General features: G+C 38.6%; 1 protein-coding gene across 3 annotated transcripts in view; it reads left to right on the forward strand.

The window, feature by feature from the left end:
* BEAN1 (brain expressed associated with NEDD4 1) overlaps positions 1–12,011 on the forward strand; it is a 60,883-nt gene extending 48,872 nt beyond the window's left edge. For all 3 annotated transcript variants that reach the window (XM_074839924.1, XM_074839926.1, XM_074839925.1), the window contains one exon: positions 11,585–12,011. In XM_074839924.1, coding sequence (XP_074696025.1) covers positions 11,585–11,933 — 349 coding nt within the window. In that variant the 3' untranslated portion in view covers positions 11,934–12,011. The remainder of the gene's footprint in view (positions 1–11,584) is intronic.
* The last annotated feature ends 4,674 nt before the right edge of the window (positions 12,012–16,685 follow it).

The raw sequence follows: 16,685 nt of genomic DNA on the forward strand, positions 1-16,685 counted from the left end.
AGAAGCATTGTATGAATACACTGTGTTATGTAAGAGCCTGAAAAATTTCTGTATAGCTATCTTTACACTCTCCTCCATGGCATAACACTAAACTGTATTTTTTCCAATTAGTAGAGCATGGAGATTATTTGGACTGATTGGTGCCAACAGCAGGAAAACTGACTGTCATACATGGCCTTAAAGCATAAACAAGACATGCTTGACCTTGTGCATTTAAAATATTAACTCACTGGGATCAATCTTGTTACATATGATAATGTTTTGAAGAGTAGGTTTACTGAAATGTAGCACTGGCTAAAGTAATGCAATTCCTCCTTCATGCAGTGCAAGATGTAATTTAAAGCTAAACTAGCATGCCCAAAAGTTAATAACACAACTGCAGCATAAACAGAACAGAAATGAACAGCAGCAAGGAAAGCAACTGCATTGGCAAATAACTCTCAACATATATTTGAACTGGAAGAATTCAGTGAGTGAAAGCTAGTGTCCTACTGCCACAAGCAGACACCAAGGCATTAGCTTCAATTAACCACATTGTTCTAATACAGCCTGCAAGAGGCACCAGCATTACGTCACTGCATACTGGGTGCTGCGGAGCTGAGTATTCTTGAACATATCGGGTTTGCTAAAGCCATACTTTCTGAAATGATATTTGGCCAAGGGAGTGATTATAATCAGTCCAGAATGTTTTCATCAGATCTTACAGTTGGGCTTTAAACCATGAAATGAGTGGAAAAGGAATTTTAGGGGAAGGCTGACGAAACAAAGAGAGTTAAGTGTACCCATTCCTATGGGTGAGGGAGAGCTAACTGTTCAGGGCTGCCCACTCTCAACTATCCAGTTGAAAGTCCAATACAAAATACTATTTATATAAAAACTTTAATGGGGAAATCAATTTATGAAAAATGCCTTGGGACGTTAATAATTTAATTGCTTTGATATCTAAATCACAAGTTTCATTTGAGGCTCAATTTGATTATCGCCACAGACACTTCCACTAACCACCTTCTTACATTAGATTTTACGTTAGATTTAGAGGAGTACCATGCACCGAATTTTGACATTAGCCTGCCATAGTTGCAGGGTGGTTACAGAGAAGCTATTTGGTCAATTTGTCTTGACAGCCCAAAATATACAGTGCTCCTATCCATAAACATCCCTTTAGGATAATTAATGACTTTCTAATGAGTCTCAGATCTGTGTTAGCATCTGTCAGATTGATTTTACATGAGGTGTGGAAGGGAAATATAAAAACAAAATACAGTGGGTATGAACTAAACATTTTCAAGATATTAGGGGTTTATATTTTGGAGCCTGTTTCTAACATGCACAGATTACTAGTAGCAGTGCTGGAAGTTAACTTAATGTTTCATAGTCTGTGTTACCAGAGATGACAAAGTATTTGTTTCTAAGAAACTTCAATCATCTGAGAAAGATGATCCAGGTAATCTAGCAACAATTCTAAAACACAGAATTCTTCTCCCCCCAAATTAGGAAACTTGAACAAATTCAACAAGGACAAAATATAGAACAATCTCCCTGTCCCAGCTTAACTATCGTCATAGTAAATATGACTCTGAAAAAAATACTGGAAAGCCTGTAAATCCAATATTTGCCTACTTGTTCAACATTCAATGTGATGATATGAATAAAATCATCTAACTGAATTTTTAGTATCTTTAACTTCCAAGAAGAATCAAAGAAAAAAATCGAAAACGTTATTTGGAATTATATGGCAGACAGCAGACCTTTAATCAAAAAAGTCTTCCGGAGTTTGATCAAGATGGCTGTAGTTATCATTTTACATATCCCAAACACATGCTGTTGACACTGTGTGGATAATACTTTTATAGATAGAAATCACGACCTCGTGCTCATGTTCACTGTGCCCAGAGTTCACTCTAACACACACACTTACAGTGAGCTTTCCTAATTATCTCTTTATATATATGTAATAAGAAAGCTGTTTAAAAGTAAACATGAGCTTACATGCTTTAAACTGCTTGAAGTACAGTAACTATCAAGGACCAAGTAAATTAAAAGTGATTGCATTTTCTGATGAGTCTCTAAAATCATAACAAAGAGGAGATTTGAGGTTCCCTGCATGAAAAGAATTTTATAAACTTTTCACCTTTTGGCCAGAGGAAATGCATTTCACCCCACTCAACTAAAAGCTTTTCCACTCCTTAGTGATTGGATATTAATGGTATGTACAGAGCTTTAGGCAAGCAAGGTTATCACCTTTTTCATCTGTGACTCATGACTGTCTAATACAGAACATCATTGAGGAATAACTCTTGAGCGAGATGGAGGGATTTAGCTTCAGGAATGGTTTTAATGGAAGGCACAAAAGTCCTCTCTGTATTTCACATTGAAATGTGTCCTGCAGGGCACACTATGATAAAAGCCTGTTAGTCACCCATTATCCTAGTATTCACATTAGAACAAATTGGGGGCTTTTTTGCTTGTTTAAGTCTGCTCACTCTACCTCATCTGGTCATCTTGCCTAATCTGTATAGGATCAATTCTAGAGAAAATTGTCTTGTTTAGGATTGATAAACTGCAGTACTCTTAATGCCCATGTTCAGTCTGCATTGTTTAAATGGGCAAATCCATTTTAAAATTACTTTAAAATGGCAAAAGGAAATGCACGTCTTAAAGACAGACCCTAATTTCTCTCTAAATATGAAAACCAAAAAACCCCAAACTACTTAAGGTACTTTCTTCTCTAAGACATTCTTCTCCATCCCCCGCTTCTGAAGAAGCAAGTTAGCCGTCTCAGAGGGAAGAAGGCTTAAGCCAGCTTCCTAGATTTTCTTGAAAGGCAGAATTAGGCTTGCAGGAAACTAACATAGGAACTTGCTATGTTGTGCTGTATTCCTTTGCCAAGGCCTTTTCCTGCAAGCATGCAAGGCAAGTAGCTTTTGGCACATTACAACAACAGCTGGCAAAGCATGAGACGGACATTTGTGGTTAAGTTCAGATCTCAATCCAGCACCGTCATTGAGATTTTCGGTCAGTAAAGTAAAAAATATCATTGGAAATATGACCGGTTTAAATCCACCAGAAATCATGACATGAGATAAAACTCTCAGTTCTTTCAACTCCAATTTCTGAGCAACTAGACCCTCAAAAGCCCCTCCCATCACATCCTAGTGCTATCCTTAATTAATACTAGATATAGAAACAAGTTAATTGCTTTTTTATTAGTTAGTTGCTCTCTGCTGTGAAGGGATTTTTACATGACACCCACATTTCACAGCCCATCTAGTAAGCACAGGTAGATTGCCTTCACGCCCGACATTAAGGCAGCCTTTGAGAGGTCAAGAGTCTGCAAGTGAGATCCCAACAGGTGTATCTAGACTAGTACTTCAGATGTCTCTGGTATATCTCTAACCAAAGCCCTGCCCTGGTGAGGTTCTCAGCTGGTGTGAATGCCACCACACCAGTGGCAGCACCATCAAGTTACATCTGCTGCATGGACAGGTTTTCCTTCAAGCTTCCTTCATCTGGCTGTTTTCTACTAACGGATCATCCTTCAGGAAGCCATTTCGGTTAGAGGAACACAGGCTTGAAAGGATCTTCCACAGTTACCCAGTCACACCCCTGCTGCGGCAAGTAATAATTTTTAATAGAAATGTACTTATTCCATAACAGAGTTTACAAGAATTTTTTGTCCCCATTATACTCATTCCGGAATACCTAAGGAGGAGACCTAATTCCTAATTATTATGGCAACCTTCTTCTTTCCAGCTTAAATTTGTTTATACCCATTTAACGATAGTTTCTTTTTGTGGCATTTCCATTCCACCCATGCCTTTCTCTTTACTTGCTTCTTGTATTTGTAGTCAAAAATCTCACACCTCAGCCTGCATGTTGTGAGGCTAAGGCAGAAAGTTCTCTTGGCTTTATGTCATCAGAAATATCTGTTGGGATGCTCTATAGTCTGACCAGCCTTTCCCTACACCTGTCCCAGTTTCACTCTAGAAGTACAAACTATTGCTGCATATCAAAAAAAAGACCCTGCAGCAGTGAAAGCAGAAAAACCTAATGAAAGAGAGGCACCAAGCATTTCTAACCAGAAATTGATTGTGCCATGGGGAACAATCACAACTTAAAGCTGTTAAGTGATTGATAACAGTACTGAAAAAAAAGCAATATTTTTCTTTAATTTCCCAGCAGTTAGAATTTCTGTTGCATACTGCAGCTAGTATTTTCTTCATCTGCTCAGAATTCATTCCTAAAATAATTAAAGCAAAGCCCTTTCTAGGGCTTTGTCACATGGCAAACTTCCTCATACTAGCAGGTCCTAAGCATTCCTGCTGACATGCGAAAATTGGTATTGTTGTTTAGAACCCTGTTTGTGGATTAAGAGATTATTTTTAAATAAATTTGTCTTAACTGATTATTATTACTCAACCAGTGCCCATAGCTTCACTGTCATTTACTGTATAATGGTTACAGAAATCCAGAGACTAAACACTGCTTATGATCAAGTGGTTCTTATCATATATATAAAATTAATGCCAGGCTGAAATGCATTATATAAAATCTTCATCATAGAATGACTTGTCTTATTTAAAACATTTATTTTAATTGTTTAAAGCTATACAATTATGTTGAAACTGTATTACATAAGTTGCAAATGCTATGTTCTCATGAAAACACTGTTTTACATTTAATTTCATTTTTCATCTGGAATATTTATTCATCAGAGTCACAAATCCCTCAATATTATCTTGACACATAGTGCAGAATAAAGATCCAGACTTCTAGTGCCTGTTAACACAAATATTCCTATTGTAGTTGCAGGGAATAGGAAATTCCAGAAATAGCTATGAACAGAAAAAAGGCAGAAGATAAATTAATGCCAAGTTTCCTGTCTCTTCAAGGATTAAGTTACTTAAGCCTTAGATGTTTCCTTGAACAATACCTTGGGTTACATTTTTTGCTATTTAAAAATATTAAAATAGAAAATAACAGTGTTACTTGTTGACGGTTACCTACTGCAAGATCAGGCAGGCACCTTGCAAGTGCATTCACAACACCTCAGAGAGCTTACAGGTCAATTCAGTTAGGAGATCAGCATCACTCTACAGCTAATAAAAAGAGAGAGATTCCTCCAGGGTACCTCAAGAGAATCTCCCTCTTGTTTAAATAGCTGCATTTCAAATATATGTGACAAAACATTCCCAGAAAATACTCCAGTGATTTTATGGTGCACTGGATCATTCCTTCAGGGCCCTGGTTTGGCTGACACCAGGGGCTGTTATCTCCAGGTGTTACATGTTTGTTACTTCCCCCTCACCCACTGTAATTTGGGATCAATCATAGTAAAAAACTCTCATGTAATATTATCCAGGCCCAGAGACAGATGGATTTTGATTTCATGCAAACACAGTAACTAGGACTGAAACTGCATAGGACGAGGTGCCACTTAACTACATTTGCTTATTCTTGCACTATCATTCTCCTAATTACTAGGCCCCAACAGTTAGGGGTGTTTCTTTTTTAAATAAAGAAAGATGTTTTGGCTCTTCATTCTAAGTCACTGTTCAAAAATTAAACTAAGTGAATGACTGAGACAATCAGTAATATTGAATGGATTGCTATTATATAAAAATATTAAACTGATGCTTAATAAATCACTGACAAAGCCTGCAAAAGTCATTAGTAAATGCACCTAGTATCTCAAATGGAAACTGTCAGTATCAAAAATAAACCTAGAAAAATATCCTGTCTCATGACATATGTCACTATACAAGCAGTTCCATCAAAAATGATACATTTCCCTCATGGTAGTTACACATCATCAAAGGATATATGTATTCTAAGAAAAACACACCTCAAAGGAAACACTGACACATTTCCAAGCTGCTGTCCTACAAACCCAGCTGTTAGTAGATTGTGTGATCAGAGATAGTATCATCAGCAGAACTACTTACATGGTCCTCAAACACATCATTATTTTTTCCTTTGATCCTCCTTTTAGAGAGTTACAGTGTATTTGTTCTAATTTCAGTTTTTCTTTATTAGGTAACAACATCATACAAACATCCTTTGTGTTGTTTTCATCATAGCTTAAACCTGTCAGCACATGTATTTTCCAGATATAGTGATTCTGTTTACTTGCCATTATTAAAAGAAGATAGTAGGTCATCAGCAAAATGGAAACAATGTAACAGGAGCAATTTTAGTAGAGTCATAACATATAACAAATGAACAAAGTAAACAAAAAGACATCTGTTTCACAAAGAAGAATTCTTCATTCCCCAGATTTGCCTTTTTTTCACTAGCTATTGTTTGCATCTTAAAAAATTCTGTAAGTAGAACCTTCTTCTTTCCCCAGAGAGTAGGTCATAATTTATGAATGACAGCTAGTTAAATAATCTCTTTTGGGTTTCCTTAGCAACAAACCTATCCTAATACTTATTGCAATGAGACCTGACAAATTCATGAAGTCATTTCCCCACCCCCCAACATTCTGAGTCAACAAGGTCAACTTGAAGAGCTGCTGTATTTTTTAAGCAACATTCTTCTCTTTGCAGATCACATTTACATGCGGTAAGATGATGTTAACAGACATCAGCCCTCCTTGCCTTTCTTAGTATAATTATCCCTTAAAAACTCAATAGCATAGTCTACAATGACAATGAAGTTATTCTGACAAGAAACAAGGCCAAAAAAAAAAAAAGATGTAGACAACAGCACATTTCATGGTCAGTAACATCCTCCTTCTCATGACTGCCTGTAAAATACACTGAGCCTTAAGATAATATAATTTTTTAAAAATAAATGGATTAAAGTGTGTTCACCACAAGTGCTGTAACCAAGGTTTTTTTCAGGACTGAAAAAGAGACACATGATATTCATGAGATGCAGTGTAATGAGTTCCTGTGGTCCATTATTAGGTTACGGTAACATAATACTTTTCAAAAGCATTTGCTTTCTTGTCTATAAGGATCTTCCTGTGACTGCTGTACTGAACTTCAAGCATCAGCTACTTTTTACATGTACAATAACTTCACAGAACTGAATCTCTCAGATTAAACATAACTTACTTTTTGTAAGAGACTAGCAAGTATTTTTGTTTTTCTACTTAAGTCATGCAAGCTCCATGCTCTTGCATTTTCAGTTGCAAAACATGTATATAGATACACACATACATGTAGGTGTCATTCCCTTAGCAGTTACTGAGGTTGCACTTTTATGATATGCCTAAGTTCTACCTGTGAGCTGTGGTCAAAACAATCCAAAAAACACACACACACAACCTTTTTGCCTATTTAGCTCCAGATTGGGGATCATGGTTGGGAGGAAGTAGTGCAAGGAAAACAGTGGGAGTATGGAGCAGGGCAGGGGACACTTCCTTTCAGTGACATGGACGTTGGCTCATGCTGAAACCACAGCTTTACACATCACTGAGCTTTACAGCTGCCACCTTCTCAGATTGAATCAACAGCATTAGGTGGCATACTTGAGTGACTTGCATGTAACAGCATAATTTTAATATTAGGAATCATCATTACTGATTGTTATGGATGCACTGGTTCTTTTTAGTGGTAGCTATCATTACATAGTACCTCTTGGCCCCTCTGGTATCGAGGTCTCCATACTAGCTGATGAGAAAGCAGCTCATTCGTTCTATCCTAGTTTGTGCTGTTTGCAAGTAAAAAGAAAGAAACCTAAAAGCTGTGTCAAAGGTGCAGACCTCACACTACAGGACAACTTAGCAATACCACTTAATTCATTATACACACCTCACTGCAGTAAAATGCAAGAGTGCATTCACTTCTCCTCAAACATGAAGCTTTATTTTAAGACAACAGTTAAGTATTTAGTCCAGTATCACTCATATCAATACATGGTAATCAACTGTAAGAAATTATTGCTATTACAATTTTTTATAAGTAATCCTTTAAATCTTTTTTTTTTTTGGTTTTCTATTTGGTTGGAATGATTTTCCAACCACCAACAATACATGGACAGTGGGTGCCTCTCAAACTGTGTGTTACTTCTTAAAATAGTTGCTTAGAATCCTCTAATAAAAAAAAGATCTGGCAAAGACCAGATGTATAAGTTCACATATTATGGTCTCTTTGAAAGAGAGACTGCAAAATAAAACTCATGCTTGTAGCATTGATATCCATTAGTTATACTACAGGAATACCTCTATAACAGCACTCAAAGCAAAACCAAATTACTGAGGCTGTTAGAAGAAGGAAAAACAAACAAACAAAAAAAAAAACACAAAACATTTGGGAGCTAGGGAAAGATACAAAGTTAAAGTTTCTTTTATGACCTTAATTCATCTCTTCTCTATCCTCAACAGAAAGTGATAGGAACCTTATCTGTAGACTCCACTACATATCATAGTATCATGGCAATAGCTGCTTGCAATGTCAGCATTACAAGCAAAGATACTGTGCTTAGAAGATAATATGGGAAACTAAATATCAAGATCATAACTTGCTAATGAAGTACAAGAAGTTATTTTTTTAAAAAAAAGCTATTTGAGTAATTTTTAGTTGCCTCCTTGGCCACAATGGTAGGTGCAGCTGTGAAGGTGCCAAAAGTTATTTAATATAAAATCTAGCATGTGTTCCTTACTGCCCTTACTTACGATTTTTAAAATGTGAACTTAATTGCCAAAAAGGGGGGGGGGGAGGGAAACATTACTTGCATTGGAGTTTGCAGAAAAAGAAAGAATTGGTTTTCATCCATCATATATATGAAGAAAAAGTGCCCTAACACTAATATATTGATATTTGGAACTAAACACTGAAATGGCAGGTCTTGAACACTGTAATTCGCTACCCATTTATCTTGATGCTTAAAAGTCTCCTTAAGGACAGATCATTTTACTGTTTATCCCATGAAGCATTTTAGTTCTACAGAGCTGAGCTACAGTCCATGAAAGATATTAAATTAAATCCAAGGGAAAGAAATGCAGATGATCAGATAACAACAGTAAGTAGAAGGTTCATACTGTGCCCATTTCTCCTTTAGGTCAGTGGCAGTTTTCCCTTGCATTGGGTCCAGGCCCAGAATCAGGAGACAGAGAAGCTTCTTCCCTTTTGTGTCTCAGCAAAAGGATTCAAAATTTTCCACCTTGAAACTCATACCACTTTGTGGGCTTTTCAAAACTGAAATTCTTTTACTATGGTAACAGGACCCAGTAGGTGCTCTTCATTAGCCTGATTAAGTCAGTCAAAATCTGTGGAAAGATTTTACATAAATTCACTGGGCTTTGGGTCAGCAAAATCCAAATTAAGTAAAGATGCAGCTCACAGTAAGTAATCCTGCAAAAAGTGGTTCTTCCTTTACACTCACTGAGTTCATGAAGAGTTGAGTTGGGGACATCAGGTCCTCGATCTGACTGAGGTCTAAGATCTTTTAAAAGAATATCAGGTATGCTTGAAAGCTTCAGTGGGCTTAGTAGAGGCTGGACTGAAACCTTTTCCACATGCTATACAAAACAATTCAACCTTCTATGGGCTGGGACTTGTTTCTGAAGTACCTATGTTCTGAAGATCCCTATTCAGCATCTTCAGAACACAGTTATGTTTTCATATACTGTTCTTTGCGATGGGGAAATCAAAATTTTCTAGTCTAAATTAAAAACCATTGTACTCATGAATATAAAAATAAGATAAAAAGGAGGTAAAAATAAAACCACCTGTGAATATTTGAGTTATTTAGTAACCTAGTACTAAGATTTCACTTTCTTACCTTTCCCTTCCCCAAAAACCATTTCCATCACCTGGACTAGGAACAATACCATCAAAATCATCAGGAGTGCTCTGAGGGAAAGGTACAAATGAGTGCAGCAGAACCAAGTACTTTCCTAGGGCAGGGCCTCCATGGTTGATTGCAGTACATTTGAGCTCACTCTAACCAATGCAAGCTGCCCTGCTGCAAGCACCTACAATCTACAAGTAAGGTTTATTAGCTTGTGTTTAGCCTGGCAGTAATGCAATTACAGGGGGCAGAATGATGCCCTGAAGTCTACTGGGAAGACATATGCTAAATATCCTAAGTTTCAGGAAATATCCCAGATCTTAATAGCTCTGCGGTTAGTGTGGTTGAGGAAATGCATTCTTAATTTGTCTGGCTCCAGCAGAATTGTTTTTCGGGTTAACTGAGGAGGTGGAGGTTTTTACAGGAAACATTCTCTCCTTCAGAATTGGATTTAAAATGATCCTGAAACAGCTAAACAAGGCAGCCACAAACAAAACACATCCAACATTTAGGATCATGATGTTATGACTCTTCCTCATTTCTGCCTGTAGCCAGCGAACCAGGAAAACAGGACCTTCCTTCAGACTACTAGACCTGGGCTGGTTTGATAGCAAAAGTGGAGTCAGCTTTAGTTTGCGGACAAAGAGGTGATCACACTCCAGTAGTCAGACAGCAGACCACCCAGATAACAGACCAGATTCACCAGTTCTGGTTCAGCCCTCCTTGGGGTCACAGTGCAATCTCTGCAGAGCCCTTAAGCTAAGAGGGCTGGGCAGTGCCAGCGCAGCACAGTACAAACGCACCGAGCCTGCTCATGTCCACTCTGTTGGTTCCCATCCCCTTCCTGCAGCACAGAACAGGAGAAAACACAAGCACAAAGACATGCTGGTCTATTCAGGCTTCATTATTTACCCTTCGTGGGCCTCCCTAGGCTCTGCAGTCCAAGCTCCAATCCAGGGTGCCTGTCTGCATTCACACCAGGACAGCAAGCACTGAGCACAGTAGTGGAGGTGATAGTTTTCCCTCGCTCTAGCTTGGTGGCACAGACAGAGCTATAAAGCCTGGACAGACCTGAGCTGGCTCCTCACAGAAGTGCCACAAATCGGTCTGTCTGGCATTCCTCCTTTTCGGGAAGAGTGTGGCAGGGAGTCTGCTGAGTCTCAGAATGGCCAGCATGAGTCTGTCAAGATTATTCATCGCAGCTCTGCACCTCAGCAAGAAATCCTGCTGCCTCTGCCAGCACAGATCTGCAACCCAGACAACCCACTGCATGTAACTGCTGGCTGAGCACCAGAGACCTGGGAGTCAGGAGGACAGCATTTGATGTGATACTCTAAGACTCCATCTAAAGCTCTCCATACCTTATTCAGAACTGTAAAATAGCAACACCACTTCCTTTTTTTTTCCCCAGCCATCCTTTAACTTAGCTACTTCGAAGCAGGAATGAACCCCCGCTGTGCTACACCTATGGCGATGTGCACAGCTCTGTGTGAGCCAGCAGTTACTCCTCCTGCTCCTGCCTAACCGGCTGTAAGGAGCTGGGCTTATCCCCAGGTACTTCAGCTGAATAGTGCTGCCACAGATGTTACTTTCATGCAGGAGGATGGGGTCTAAACTTATCACTGAGACCTCTGGGATTATCTTTAGGTATTCAGAGATGTGCCTTTAAGTATTATGCTCTCAAGTGTCTCACATGGCAGGGTAAGCAAGGATGTGGGCTGAGGAACAAAACAGCAGACGATCCTTTTCTTCTCACTTTACCTGCCCCTGTTACGTTGAAAATAATGTACTGTGGCATTTTTTTCACAGGAATCTAATGAAAAATTTTCTTTTTTTTTTTCAGCTACGATGAATGCGTGGGGCCAGGAGCAACACAAATATATATTCCCACAGATGATCCCCCCCCCTATTCTCTTACTGACCCTTGTGAAAGAAATGAAATATCTATAAACATTAGCCTGGAAGAGGAAGCAGCATCTGGGACTACAGGACAGGCTGCAAATTATGCAGTCAGGCTGCAGGACTTGGAGCAGCCCATTTCATCCATCTCTTTGTCGTCTCTCACACTGGAGGCTGCTCCCCTGTATGAGACGGTAGTGTGTGAACAGAATATCCCCATCCCACTTGTTCCAATGGAAGTACTGAAAAATTCTTCCACTGACTATCAGAGCCTTCTGAACCAAATCATGTGAATAAGTGGCTCTTCAATTCTTCTGAAGAACTCAAACCAACAAAAACATTTAAATGGAAGAATAAAACCTCTGAAAGTTTTACCTATTTTATATCTTTAAACAGGGATGCAATGGGATTTTATTTTTTACAGTGAATTTTGAAAGTTTACCTAGACTTCCCTCTTTGTGCTTCAAAGTGTTCCATGACATCACACAGCATAGAAGAGCAGCAGTGACAAGCAGTGCATCTGACCTTTTTGAAGCATTTCAAAACACATTGAAATCAGCCACTCTTAATGTAGATACATGTTATCCAGTCAAGCTTACTTGTTGATTTTATGATACTTTGCATGTTTTAGAGCAGAAGGAAAAAGAAGAGCATTTCGTTGTCTTTGTAGGTGTCACTAGTACATTTCATTCAGTGTCTTGGCAACAAAGCATTTTTAAATAATTCTTTGTCTAAATATGTATTTCAGTAGACAGAGACAGAACACTGCCTGCAAAACATGACTGTCAGTACCATATAGGAGTAAAAGAAAAAAAGAGTCACACTTTTCCTTTGGAAAGCCTGGCCAGTACTAGACTTTCCAGACCACTGCAAAGCCTGCTGTAAGTCTTCCTCAAAAGAAACCAACAGCAAGTGATGGAGAGGTGGCAGTGGATCCCCCAAGACCAATTGGCTTTACCTACAGAAGCTGCACTACAGCCGTGTGCAGGCCTGGCAGCTGCATGCCCTTCCCAGGGACTTGCTCTAGCCAAGGGCAGGGCAGTGTCTAGAACCCCAGAAGATGCTTCATGCCAGTTCCCATGCGTGACGGCATTTTCAGGCACTAACTGGTCTCTTTCTTCAGTAAAGAGCCTGTAGTGTCACAAAGGACCTTGACTCTAGTAATTGCATTAGTGTGATGTAAATAATAGATGCTGGACTTGGCATGCACAGTAACAGAGAACCTCACTTTGTGCAGAAACCTCTTTTATTAGGCATGATCCTTTTCACTGAAATTTTGCTACTCACAAATCTAGCCTGTGTTCATAGACCTGGACTTCTCACACGTTCATATGATAAATGCATACAAGTTGGAGATGCACACTAGCAGGAACAGCAGAGGTAAACTGCAGAGGTGAGAGTTTAATCTTGCATGGTACAGAAGCACCCTACCTCCACACAAGGACTAAACTACATCTTCAACCAGTACTAGTTAGCAGAGTTATCAGAGGCTCTTCTCCACTAAATCTCTTAGAGGTATTTTCACTGAAAATAAATTTTTTTAATGCCAATAAAATGGACTTCAGTTTACTACCCCCACTGAAATTTATGTAAAAATGAGTATAGTAAATATATAACTGTGTTTAAAAGGAAGTATCATCCAAATTATTAAAATTGCACTTAGATTTTCTGTAAATACTAAATAATTTTCAACTGCAATCATCATTCAACACTCCAAAGATTGACACAATTATAATTAATACTTAGATGGGAAGTAATTATATGGTTCTTACTGCTGTATAAATTATACCATTACTGAGTCATATGCACATGATGAGATAAGGTAAGTATGCATTTTTTGCTAAGTAGATGAGAGTAAATATGTATTTTGCTAAAATAACAGAATTCTTTTGCAGTTCAGCAAGATTTTCAATATTCTTGGTGTACTATACCCAAAACAACAAAATTTCACAATTTTGCATTGCAAAACTGCTAGCAGGCATTGCCAGAATGTAGACTATATTTCACATTTGTATTTTTAACAGACAGATCTATTCCTCTGTATAAAGTACTAGTGTAAACAGTTTGGTGGTATGCAAAGTATCCTGCAATAAGAGACACAAAACTAACAGATGATTAGGGGCCAGAAATGAAAACCCCACATAGAAATGTACCAGTCAGTTTTATTGGCAGGAAAATAAAAAGTGAAGGAAAGCACAGAGGTTTGTTTATGCAGAATAGGACATGCTTTCATAGCTGTGTCTTCCTGCAGCTCTTGGAGACCTGCCTAGAACCGGGTAAGGCACCGGGACCAGACCCTGCTTACTTCAGGCTGCTAGTGGGGAGGTGGAAGGGGAAGTCTAATAAACAAATAGAAGGCAAATGTGATTTATTTTTTTTTTTCCTGAAAGTGAGTCTCTCTCTTACCTATAACATGGCAAACCTGAAGGCTCTTCTGAAGACAAGCACAGAGGGCTCTTCACATCTGCCAGGCAAGCCTCTACTCTATTACAGATACTTAAGAGCTTCTGTGCATTTTGGGAAATCCTTTCAACCTGCTTGGCTTTTAACCTGACATGGCCTTCCACTAACTTTCTATCTGTGGCTTAAAAAATAAACTAATTTAAGTAGACCTCTGATGAAAAAGAGAGATTTGTATTTTACTTTACGATAGAAGTGCATTACTAGGATTATAGAAAATAATCAAAGTCTTTCTTCATTTGATAAAGGTTACGCATCCTTAGCATTGAAATCTGGATTGTGTGTAGCAGCATTACTTAAAAACAGCTGTCTACTCCCTCTTGTGGTATACTGCTTTATAAAGTCGAGACATCTAGTTACACTACACAGAGTTCACAACGAGGGACTCGTCCATCAGAATAATCCCAGCTTCTCTGTCACACAGATATGGAAGCCAGCCAAAACATACATGCATACTGTAGCATTTTTCTAAGTTACCACTAAATGCATAGGCCATGTCATTCATTATAAACAAATATCTTTAAGAAACAAACTGTGAATTCAAAGTAGAGTATGCTGCATTCAGTGATAACTTACCACAATCACTTGCAAATGTGGCTTAGAATTTTCTACTCTTGTTAATCTTTTTAGCTAGGTGATATCCAACAAAATTGTGGGAAAAAAGCTTATAAATCCAACCCATATACCTCTGCAAATAGACAATACTAGAAAGAAAAGTTTATAGCTCTAAAGATGCTCTAACAGCTTCCACTGCTACTGCTGGAACAGTGTTGACATTTCTTGTAATGATGCAATAAGAACATGTTTTCATTTCTTGGATCATATTTAAGATCCTGGAAAAATCTCAGCAAAGTTGACAGAGTGTCTCTGATGCTCCTCTTAAGAAATTCATATCCTCCTATCAGATTTTACCCTGAACTCTTACATAATTTTAATGCCAGTCCTAAAACAGGCTTAACACAGGCCTTTCATTTATTACATGGTTGACATCAGAAAGAAAAGTGTTTGGACATGCTGTTTCTTGCTATGTGATAACAATACTGTATTTCTGTAGTCATCTCTTTTGCTTCGATTTTTAGTATACCGATCTTTACACAAAACTTTTAGTAAAGAACATACCTGTATTTGATTTATCTCCTGTGCTTTTTATTGCGTTGGTATCACTTTGGGACTATCCACAGCCTTTAGCCTCCTGTTAATCAGGCAACTAAGCAACCGTTGACTAAGCAACTTCATGCTTCAGCCACTTACATTTGGATTTTACATTTGTCAGAGACCACATGAATAAGCAGCCATCGGAGCAGTGACGTGTCTCCTGCTCAGAGGGACGAGTCAGTATGTGCCCAGCCAGGATCAGCCCAGCTGAGCAAGAGCAGGAAGAGAAGAGTCTGCAATACTGCTGCATTGAAAACTGTTACCCTTGAAATACTCTCAGGCATTTCAAGAAGCATCAGAAACTCTCAAACACATTCATAGGTACTTCTGAAAATTACTAAGGTCAGGAGATGAAAATGGCAACATACCACCGAGGAAAAAAAGGAAAAGCCAGGAAATAACAGGCCAATCTTCCCAGAAATATTCAAGCAGATAATTTTTGAGCAGAGCAAGGTGAGTAACAGTGTATTTGCTGAATGGAAACCACATCAAACCGATCTAACTGCTCATGGTACAGTCTGACAAATCATTCCCCTCCTTAAAGTAGAGAAATAGTCTCTACATAAAATTATAACCACAGACTTCTGTAAATTAAAATAATAATCATCATACAAGAGAGTATTTATTAATTGCTCTGTGTTAGTTTGAAAGGATGCATCAAATGGAATCACCTGTGTCCTAATGAAAATACCAAGCGTTGCTGGATTTCAGAGCTTTGAGAGAGAATGGACCTATTAAAATCAGCACATTACATTAGACTAGGAGAGGCAGGAGCATGTAGGAGAGCAGGCCTGGAATTTGAAGAGACAGAGATACAGCCTGGAAAGAACACAATGCAATTCAGTGAATGCGAATACAATTCCTGCACTTGAGAAATGCAGGTGCAAATTCACAAACACACAACACAGACTGCAGGAGAACGCCTGAGAATTAGACACATACAAGCTAACTATGAGCCAGTAATGTCATACTACTAGGAAAAAAGAAGAAAAACAAACAGCAGCAGCCTGGGAATATAAACAGCGCTCTTATTCTTAAAACATTCAAAATAGCTCTCTACTCACCACTGCTCTGTTAGGAAACTGAGTCCAGGCTGAGGCTCCACAAGTCAAGGAGGCTGACAAACCTGACCGCCTAGAGAAAAGGAACAAGAACGTTAAAAGGCCTGGTTATTATTTTTATTGGTTTTGCATGACAGAGAATAGAAAGCTGTTCTCCATTGCCATATGAGATATTAGAATTGAGGGGAAATGGAGAATTAGTATTTTCTACATTGTAGAGAAAGAAAGATTCCACATGCTACCAGGAATGGAAGGGCCAAGTTTCAGCCCTCTCTTTTAGTGGAGCTTTCCACATCCTCTCTTTATCACTGCCTGACAGTGTCTGATGCTGCTTCATGGCCTGGGAATTGGCAGTTGTACTTTTGTCAC

Source organism: Strix aluco, chromosome 14 (genome assembly GCF_031877795.1).
Source record: "Strix aluco isolate bStrAlu1 chromosome 14, bStrAlu1.hap1, whole genome shotgun sequence".
Classification (NCBI taxonomy): domain Eukaryota; kingdom Metazoa; phylum Chordata; class Aves; order Strigiformes; family Strigidae; genus Strix; species Strix aluco.